Here is a 10,124-nt window from a genome sequence, read left to right on the forward strand (position 1 = left end):
TATTCATTTAAAAAAAATATCCTAATACTTAACAAAAGAAATACCTAATTATATTTTAGCAAAAATAATTAGATATCTATAAAATTTAAAAAAATATATGAAATTTTTAAAGAAATAGAGACATTCACATTTGCAATACAAAAAAATTTAAAAAATATATAAAAGAACATCTATTTAGTATGAAAAAGAAACATCTTGATACTTAGCAAAAGAAACATCCATATATATTAACTCATAGAAATTTTAGATTCACCCAAAAATATTTGACTAATTTTTAGCTAATATTCTTACATTGCTCTTAGTTATTAGATATATATCAAAAGGTATAGTTAGCTCTTTTGGATTAAAATCTTACACAGTTACAATAACAATTTAATAACTTTGTCTTCAACTTGCACTTCTTCCATTCACTCTAATATTTTTTTCTGTGAATAAATAGTTATTTTGGCATTTGATTATAATTTTAACAAAATAGACTTTAATTTTTATTTTTGATAAAATAAACTCTTAAATATCAATTCTGTTTGACAAAAAAAAATCTAAATATTTAAAGCAATTAATTAATAATTAGTCTATTTTGTCAAACAAAACTAATATTTAAAAGTTTATTTTGTTAAAGCTATAATCTTTCGAGTATTAAAATAGTTATTTATTCTTTTTTTTTTCTTTTTCAAATTTAACATGACCACCTAATATCATAGCAACCATGTTAACTCTATATAAAAAATTAGCTATTAAATCAGTTATTTGTATAAGAATAAATTATAATTTTTGTTTTTATTGTCTGCGATTTTTTTCAAAAATATTCTTAACATTTAATTGCATTCAATTTTGTTCCTATATTTTTAATTTGTGTCAAAATTATCTTGGACATTAACTTCATGTGAAATGTTAAAGACAAAATTAAAAATATTTGAAAATAATTTTGGCACAAATTAAAATTGTTAGGGATAAAATTAAATGAATCGAAAACGTTAAAGACAAAATTGAATGAAATTAAACATTAAAGATATTTTTAAAAAAAATTACAAACGTTAAAGATAAAAAATATATTTTATCCTTTATATAAAATATATATTTAAATCTATATTAAAATTTGAGAATTTGAGAAATAAGGCATGGATTATATACACACACGGAGACATGATCACTCATTTGAAAGCTAATCTAGGATTTTTGTTACACGAATTAGAACATTATGGGTGTGTGTGGTTTAAGTATTACTTTGTTACAAAGATTCTATTCCCATGGAAATCAAAGATATCCAAGAGGAAGATGGGAATTGAAATGATGGTATTTTAATTCACTGGAATCAAACTTATTTAGGAATAACTTTTCAAACTTTGAACCAAATATGAGAATATGATATTCTCATCTTAAAATTTCTAAGAATTATTTATAATTCCTCCAACCACACACCCTATAAATAATCACAATACTAGTGTAATTAACAATTAAATTAAAATGATTACATGCAAAAATTATTCGGATGAGGGTCCATCAATAATAATAACTCACAGTATAAAAATATTTATAATAATCAAATAGAAGTTTGAAAATATTTTTCTCCCATCATAATTTTCTTGCTTATTTTTTCTGGCGGGGTGGGCTGGATTCTTTATAAAAGGGGTGTCTTTTCCCTTATCTGGGTCCAAAAGAATTCTTCAAATTCCAACAACTTGAAGCCCAAGATAGGTGTAAAAACACTATTTACACAATAATCAGGAATTTAACGAAGTAGGCCCAAGTCATAATATATAGGCCCAACAATAGATATATAGAAAAATACACCGGTAATACTTCAGAAAAACAAAAGCTTTATGGGCTTAGATTATTCACTTTATATGAGCCCAATCTATTTTCTTATGCAAAGGCCTACATTCCATAATAATTTTTGTTTATGAAAATTATTAATCACTAACATAGAAAGTATGAAACAAACACCAAAGAAAAAAAAAACAGATCATACATTTATAGGAGGGAAACAAAAAGGATACGAGCAGGGCTGAAAATTTTAATTTTTTTCGGAGGAAAAAAATTTTGGCTAAAGAAAAAATGAACGACTCCTTAGTCTATTCTTGTTAAATCAACAATTTATTAATGTATAAGTTGTTAAAAACTCATTATACTCGATGTTATATTAAAAATAAAATTATTTGCTTCATATGTATATATAACAATTTAACTAAGTATGATGAATATGATTGAAAAACTGCGGCAGAAAATGAAAAGGTCACCGTAAACTTTGGTGATAGTGATGAATCAAAGTTTTGAAAAAAGTTGAAGCAGACACATAAACGCAGGGATAGCCACATTACCATCAAGGTTGTTTTCTTCTTTTTCTACAACATGACAAATTATAACAAATCAACTTGACCTTCTTTTTCCTCTTATGTGTGACTCTTTATGCATCCACTTATTCTTATCATATCAAACATCTAATGTATGCAATAAGCTAGAGGCCTAAAACCTATTATTTCTCTCTTTTTATTTAATTACTCTGTTGATTTTATAGTTTTATTAAATTTTTATTTTGGTCTTTATAGTGTAATAGTTTGTAATTGAGATTCTATATTAAAGAAAAACTTTTAATTACATCCTTTCTAACTATTTTTTGTTAAAAAAAATAGAATTATTTTTTGAAATATTTGTTTTTGTATTTGATGTAGTATGAATTATAAAATATTCTAAAAACAAAATATTTTAGAATTAGTATTTTTTTAAAGAAAAATAACAACTACTAAAGATCTAATTACAAATTTTTATCAATATAAGAATTCAATTATAAAAATTTAAACCGTAAAGATCTAATTAAAAAATTGATAAAATTATAAAAACTAATAGAATAATTAAACAATTTTTTCAAACTTCTAATCGTATAATTTTTTGATGATATGTAGGTGGGTTAGATATGATATGATTTTTTTTTGTAATTTCTTTTTGTTTTTTGGTTGGGGAACATAGATAATGACTTGTTTGATTGAAGATTTCACAGAAACTAGGAACATTTCATTTTCATATCTATGTAATGTATGTGAGGTGTACTTCTCACTTTTATCTCTTTAATTTGATGCAGCCTGTGACATGATTCCGTGTTTTTCTGTTGTCCTCAAAGCTTCAATTACCAGTATAGCAAACTCCTTCCTCCTTAGGNNAATCGTCCTAATTTGGTGTTGCTTAGCCATAAATATGTGTGTATATATATAAAACAAAATCGTCATAATTTTATTAGGACCAATTGTATTAACTATGGCGATGTTATTCAATATAATAATGAATATAACGGTTGGGGAAAAAAGAAACGGGAAATAGCGGCGGTTCCTGGAGCGATTTGCGGCGGTTTTAAACCGCTGCGAAATGGGATTCTAGCGGTTTGTTAAGCGTCGCCTATTAGGGGGTGGTTATATGATTTTGCGGCGGTTCTCAGGAACTGCTGACACAACCGCCGCAAAACCCAGGATTAGCGTCGCAATGTTTAGCGATGGTTTTAAACCGCCGCGATATGGAAATCTGTGATCCACAAGAAATGTTCGGCGGTTTGAAACCGCCGCTGTTTAATGGCCACGGTTTAAACACTAATGCATTTACCGGCGGTTTGAAAACGTCGCGGTTTAACGGCCAATCTTTTTTGAAATGTAACTGGCGGCGGATTAAAACCGCCGCTATCTCCTAACCTGAATTTTCAAATTTCTAACGGCTAGTTCGCAACCGCCACTATTTTCCGGTTAAATGGCCGCAAAAATACTATTTTGTACACTGGCAATCCACGCTGTTTTTTATTTCAATGTACATTTTTTTTTGTTTTTTTAATCGTTCTTAATATTAGTAAGTTAAATTATTTAAAATCCCGAAAAATAAATTGCAGGGTAAACGACAATAGCAAAACCATTAATTTAATTAATATAATTATCCGAATATCAACAAAGTGTACTCCTTACTAAGAGTTGCATAATCAACAAAATAAAAGTGTATATCTGAAAGAAGAAAAGGTTCCACAATCCTAAGAACTACTTTCTATTCTGTCCCTCCAACGCACTCATCCATGTGGCGACGTCTGATGGCAGCTTCCTACCTTGCCCTTGAAGTAGACATATCAAAGCACTCTCCATTGCCTGCATCCTGACCTTCCCAGCTGCTACTTCATCCTCCACTGTCCGTCTTTTGGTCTTCTCGGCTGCTACTTCATCCTCCACTGCCTGTCTTTTAGTCTTCTCGGCTGCTACTTCATCCTCCACTCCCTTCCTTTTTAATTTCTATGCTGCCAACTCTTCTTGCAGTTCAAGCAGCACCCTTTGGGTCTCCTCCCTTTCAAAACCATTGCTCGACTGATGGGAATTCATACCGAAGACTTGACTAGAAGTCGGCCCCAACACCATGCCACGCACCCTACCCGGGTGCTCTTTTCCGAGAGCTTGAGCAAGCGAATCATTCTGGGATAACAGTCCAGAAGATTCATCGCCCTGCTCAATAGCCTCAATTCTTTCCTACATACATAGATAAGCAATTAAGAGTATTTATTAGCTAGTCGTTAACCGCACAGACTTCCAATAAATTTTTAAAAACTAAAACATAGGAGAAACTACTTTCCGATTCTGAACACATTACTTACTCCAATAGCGCGAGCTACATCATGGATATAAGAGCCATTAGTTCTTTTGTGCGTTAAGAGATACAACTCTCCTCTACTAACTATCCTCCCTTGTCGTTCCGACTGTACCAATAATGATGACAAAGTGAATAAGGTAGAGGAACAGATAGTTCAAAAACATTCCCAAAATTAGATTACCTCTTCTTCTCCGAGCCTTGCCAAGATTTTCGATCCGCCGGTGTGGGTGTAAAGCTGCTTTGATCGATTCTCGGCATTTTTCTTACACTTCTCCTGTCATGCCATCAAATTAAGAGTTACTAGACACTAGTTCTGACGAACTAAATGTGACATAAATGGACTTTGTTTGTTATGAAATAAAACTATATTACCTGTGTCTCTTCGCTATTGCGATAATCGAGAAACCTTCTCCAATGGTCCGCAATAATTCCATCTGGGCGGTTTTCAATATTTGCTGCAAGTGAAAGTTCTGGGTCATAGCAGTGATGGTATAATCTGTTCCTCGTTTCCTTCCAAGCCCTTCCTAGCATTTTGAATATTATACCTTTTATAATTCCTCTACTATCTTCTTCAAAATGGAATATTTCCTACAACATTAAAATTAAGTTGTGAGTAGTGTTCAAAGTATGAGTTTGGAATGGTACGAAGTATGAGTTTGGAATGGTGCGAAGAAATAAAAATAACATTTTACCTTTACTATTTCATTATAGACCTTGTCCCTGGTGCGAACCTTTCTCCAGTCCCTCTCGCAGATTGGAAATTTGGTGTAGTCAGATCCTAGCAGTCCCATAACGCTGCTCAGTAGACCTGCTTCATCCCCAACTGGTTGCAGTGCACTGTTAAACCTGAGTACGATCTTTCTTCCATTAGGTGGCTTTATAGCTTCCTTCACACTCAGTTTGACCTGTTTGATTGTGCCATCGGATTCTGTAAAACATATTAATTCTTAGTTAGCTACCATTGGAGTCAAGTTGTGAATACATCATAGAAAAATAGGGCAATGAAAAGTAGAATTAAATAAGTTCTCTTATACCAATTGTTTTAACATCCCAAAATTCTGTGGTCTTGCGTCCCTTGCGCCTTTAAGCATCTGATACAGCTAAAAGGTTATCAACATGTTGGTCAAAAGAATCTACCTCATCTGCCTTTGGGTCTACCTCTTTGGCTTCCGGCTCCGAGTTTTGAACATCATTCATGGAAGCCTGTGGAGCAGGCAGTGGTTCGGTTCGGGGCGGACGAAAGGGGCGTAAAGACGAGGATGTGGGGGCACTACTGCCACTGGGTGGCGCAATTGGGCAGTCCGCTCTCTGCGAAGTTGAAGCCGCATGACCTCCCACTTGAGGCTATTGACATGCTGTGTCTACACGGACTTTCTTCATGAAACGACCTACCCGGGACATCTTTCCCAACTGCATTTGGATTAAAACGAAGTAATAACAATTAATATGTACATAATAATATACATTAACATGCAAAAAGGACACCAGCACACCCCAGTTACATGAGTACATGAGTACATGAGTTGAGAGACCATGTTAACAAAGAAATCAAATATGTGGGGCATAAAAAAAACATTGATGTATTCACAATTTTTCTATAATGCCTAGAATCAAATTATTAATTTATGTTAAATATAATTATTCATGTTAAATATAATTATTCATGTATCATTTTTATTAACCCGAATATAGCTTAGATAAAAAAATTAGTAAGTCGAAAATAGCGTAGTAAAAACAATTAACATGTACATCATAATATAAATTATCATCTTTCCCAACTGCATTCGAAAAATACGAGAGTACATGAGTACATCAGTTAAGAGAGTATATTAACAAGAAAATCAAATATGTTAGGCATAAAAAAAGCATTGACGTACTCACAATTTCTCTATAATGCCTAGAACCATAATAATATTCTGCACTATTGGAAGTTGTTATTTTAAGCTTGGGACTTATGAGTAACATGTTTAACAAATTGAAAAAGCATCATACTTAGTTATAATAGAATAGAGTTTCATAAAAGTTGCAATCAATGAGTTGAACCAAGATGTTGGAACTTGGAACATTTGTAGGCCTACTTTAAATTTGGATAATCAAACATGAATTTCTATGGACAATCAATTTAATCAAAGATTTGATAAGATTGCTAAGGGGTTCCATTCAGTCTAATGAATTTCTAGGGACCCTTACATGCTAAATGCAAACTAAACATATTGTCGTTAATAGCATTGCCTAAGTTGGATGCTGTGAATATTGAAGGGAGGAACTAGAATTAATTGTGCTTACGTGCAGCAGGATGACTGGAGTGAGGGTGAGAGAGGAACCACCGGGAATCGGACAGTGAGAGAAGGGGCTTCAGGACGCGGACAAACCGCAGAGACGGACGTGGATGAGATAAACCTGGACGAAGCAAGCTGCAATAAGGATTATTGGTATTAGGAAAAAAATAAGGATTTAAGGGGCGATGGCTTATCTAATTTAAAATTTAAGTTTCTATTTTTTTGTTTTTTGTAATCTTTTTAAAAGTATTAGTAGGTATTGAAAGAAAAATTACAATAAAAAATAAATACTTAACGAATATATTAGTTTGTTATGTATATATTTATAAACAAATATTTATGTTAATTTTATTAACTGATTTAAGTATATAAATAATATTTTTATATAAAATATAAAAATAAACTTGAACCAAACTCGAAAGAAAAAAAAAAGAATGAAATTGTAGAACTGAATTATTACTAAAAGTGGATTCTACTTAATTTAGTCAACCACACAGTCCCACAGGAAATACATTAGTTTAATCCAAATTGAAAGTGCAAAACTGGATTCCAATATGAAATTGCACTAAGCACAAACATATCAAAACTCAAGGGTTCAGAAATTGGGAAAAAAAATCAAATCTGCTCACTAAATTGGGAGAGAAAATTGGAACATACGAGGTTATTTTAGCATTTAACTAGGAAATCAATTAACTCCTAAAAACACATCAAGACTCAGGGGTTCAGATATTGGAAAAAAATTCAATTTGAGTGTTAAATTGAAGAAAAATTTGGCCAAAATTAATCAAAATACGTTGTTCAGACAAAAATTTAGAAAGCATAAAGATTAAATTGATGCAAGAATAGTTTTCTCAACAGCCCCGAAACTTAAATTGGGATGAGGGAGAGGAACATACCACTGAGAGGGGAGTCTATTGCAATCGGGAACGCGAAGCACCGCCAAAGGGGAGAAGCCTGCCAAGGATGACACAGGGACGGATGGATTGGGATGACGCCGACGACGTCACACACATGCACGGCAGAAGGAGAAAACTCGGACGACCCCTTCTACTTCACCTTCGTGCACGGGAGCTACACGGCTGAGGGAGGGCCTGTTAACCTACACAGAACGATGAAGCGGACTCAGTTGGATCTGACAGAGGGAAGGGTAAGGACGGCGGGAAAGGAGACCAGTAATTGCTATACCTTGGCTCTGAGGAAGGGTTCTTGCGCCAAATACTTGAAGGTTATGGCGCAAAATTAATTTGGTCTGGGTATTTCATTAGTGAGGCAAAACCCCTTTCCCCCCATAGTTATTTGCTGCGGTGAGGGCCGATTACCGCCTCGGTTCAATTAATGTGGAGCGGCTCCAAATTTCGCAGCAGGATTCGCCACAAATCAGCCAATTTGAAATGGTTGGGGACAACGGCTGGCCATTTGGGACAACCATTTTAGATCTATTGGAAACAGACCATCAAAACGCAAGAAATTAGAGCAACTCACTCGAACAACAGCACTCTAAAAAAAAGGCTGGTATTTTACCGCAGATAACATCCTATTCCCTACTTCCCTTGTAGTTAAACACCTTAGGTTATCTCAAATTAAAGTGCATCTATCTTTTACTTATTGTGCTATGAAGTTTTATTTGTGTTGGGGAAAGTGCATTTTCTTGGAAAACGAGGGGAATAATATTTGATAAAATTGGTCTTAGTTTAAACTAAAAAGTTATTGTAAAAAATAATATTAAACAAATAAATTAAATTTGAATCTTTAATTACTAAAAGAGAAGTACAAGTGAGTTTCCAGCAAATTTGATAATAATAACAATTCACATTAGTAAATAGTGAGGTCTAATTTGTCTAAGATGAAAGGTGTTTGCCCATTACCCTACAAATATTTATGACTCTCTTAAAACCCTAGATATGGCTTGTGATCCCCACACCACTGCAATTGTCATTATCACAACAACATTAACCATTGGATACAACTATTTTATTTTTATAAATAAATAAATAAATACACCAAAACTATATTTAATTTCATTTAACATCTCCAACTAACACTTGTTCTATCAAAACATGCATGTTACCATTTCTACAAATTTGGGATGCAAGTCAAATGTTATGGATTCCCATAACACTAACAAGATGTGGGGTTTTTATATATCTCAATGGAGAAAACTATTATTGTTGCTCTAATGCACCCAAAACAATATGTGGGACACTAAATTATTTCAATGGACAATATCCTTAGCTTCTTGGCAGCACCGTAGGTTGTGATTGATTTATCTAATTTTGTGTTTAGTTAATGTGTGTTCTTAAGACATTTTAAGGTTATTAATTAAAAGAATTATAAAAAATATATAAAATTTAAATTTTTAAAACGTTTGGTGGGAATTTGTTAAAATAAAAAATTAAAAATCTTTTTTTAATAATAACCTTATTACTTGCTCTATAATTAAATCCTACAATTTTTCATCCTAAATTGTTGAATGTCTCCATAGGCTGAAAAATAATAACGTATGATTATTCACACGTGGTCAAAAATCCAAATTCAATGATAAATGCGAATTTATATTTGGTGATTTAATGTACCTAGTGTCATTAAGTTAATCGATTTAACTAATAAAACAAAAAAAATTGAATATGTATATAAATATACTATTTTATTATATTCAATTTAATTTCAATTTGCTAAACATTTAACTTTTAAATTTTATTATCAATTCAGTTTTTGAAACCTTATAAATCACCGTATTCACAGTAGCAACAATGTCAGTTTAATTTTTGCTCCACACATTGTTTTAAGAATTAGATCGGGTTGATCCGACTTAATCGAATTAATCAAGAACTAATCACCTAATTGGTTTGATTTAGCGTAAAAAAAAGTTTAATTACTCTATCATTCTCTATAGTTTTACTGAATTTTCACTTAGATTCTATACTTTTTTTTTCTTTTTCATTGAATCTTTATATTGTATTAGATTTTGTAATTAAGTTCTGCTATGACAAAAACGTCGAAATTAATGGAATATTCAATTAAATAAAATGAATATGCCTAACACTTGATTGAATATTTTGTATAGTCAAACAGAATATTCCGTTAATTCCAACGTTTTTATCACGGTAGAAACTTAATTATAAAATCTGATATAATATAGGAACCCAATTTAAAAAAGAAAAAGTATAGGAATTTAATTAAAAATTCGGTAAAATTATAGGAAGTGACAGAATAAATAAACAAAAACATAATAAAATCGGT

At 31.9% G+C, this 10,124-nt stretch overlaps 1 protein-coding gene across 3 annotated transcripts; it reads right to left on the bottom strand.

Annotated features, from left to right (window-relative positions):
* On the bottom strand, positions 3,877-8,518 carry LOC107624065. 3 transcript variants are annotated; one of them, XM_021113734.1, is made up of 10 exons: positions 8,070-8,514; positions 7,781-7,983; positions 6,892-7,019; positions 5,764-6,015; positions 5,640-5,696; positions 5,298-5,533; positions 4,978-5,193; positions 4,787-4,879; positions 4,610-4,711; positions 3,877-4,484 (listed from the first exon to the last, which is right to left on the bottom strand). In XM_021113734.1, exons 6-10 carry the CDS (start codon positions 5,394-5,396, stop codon positions 4,254-4,256), a joined length of 741 nt encoding a protein of 246 aa, XP_020969393.1. In that variant the 5' UTR covers positions 5,397-5,533; positions 5,640-5,696; positions 5,764-6,015; positions 6,892-7,019; positions 7,781-7,983; positions 8,070-8,514; the 3' UTR covers positions 3,877-4,253. The 3 variants fall into 3 exon arrangements, with proteins under 3 accessions (XP_020969393.1, XP_016181994.1, XP_020969394.1); XM_016326508.2 differs by having other exon boundaries at positions 5,640-6,015; positions 6,892-7,005; XM_021113735.1 differs by lacking the exon at positions 4,610-4,711 and having other exon boundaries at positions 5,640-6,015; positions 8,070-8,518.

Source organism: Arachis ipaensis, chromosome B10 (genome assembly GCF_000816755.2).
Source record: "Arachis ipaensis cultivar K30076 chromosome B10, Araip1.1, whole genome shotgun sequence".
Lineage (NCBI taxonomy): Eukaryota > Viridiplantae > Streptophyta > Magnoliopsida > Fabales > Fabaceae > Arachis > Arachis ipaensis.

Bases quoted from the DNA above. Each gene is read 5' to 3' on its own strand.
- LOC107624065 (XM_016326508.2), bottom strand. From the start codon at position 5,396: ATGGGACTGCTAGGATCTGACTACACCAAATTTCCAATCTGCGAGAGG. The intron at 5,194-5,297 runs GTAAAATGTTAT...TTAATGTTGTAG, and splicing joins TCTATAATGAAATAGTAAAG to GAAATATTCCATTTTGAAGA. The intron at 4,712-4,786 runs GTAATCTAATTT...TTATTGGTACAG, and splicing joins CAAGGCTCGGAGAAGAAGAG to TCGGAACGACAAGGGAGGAT.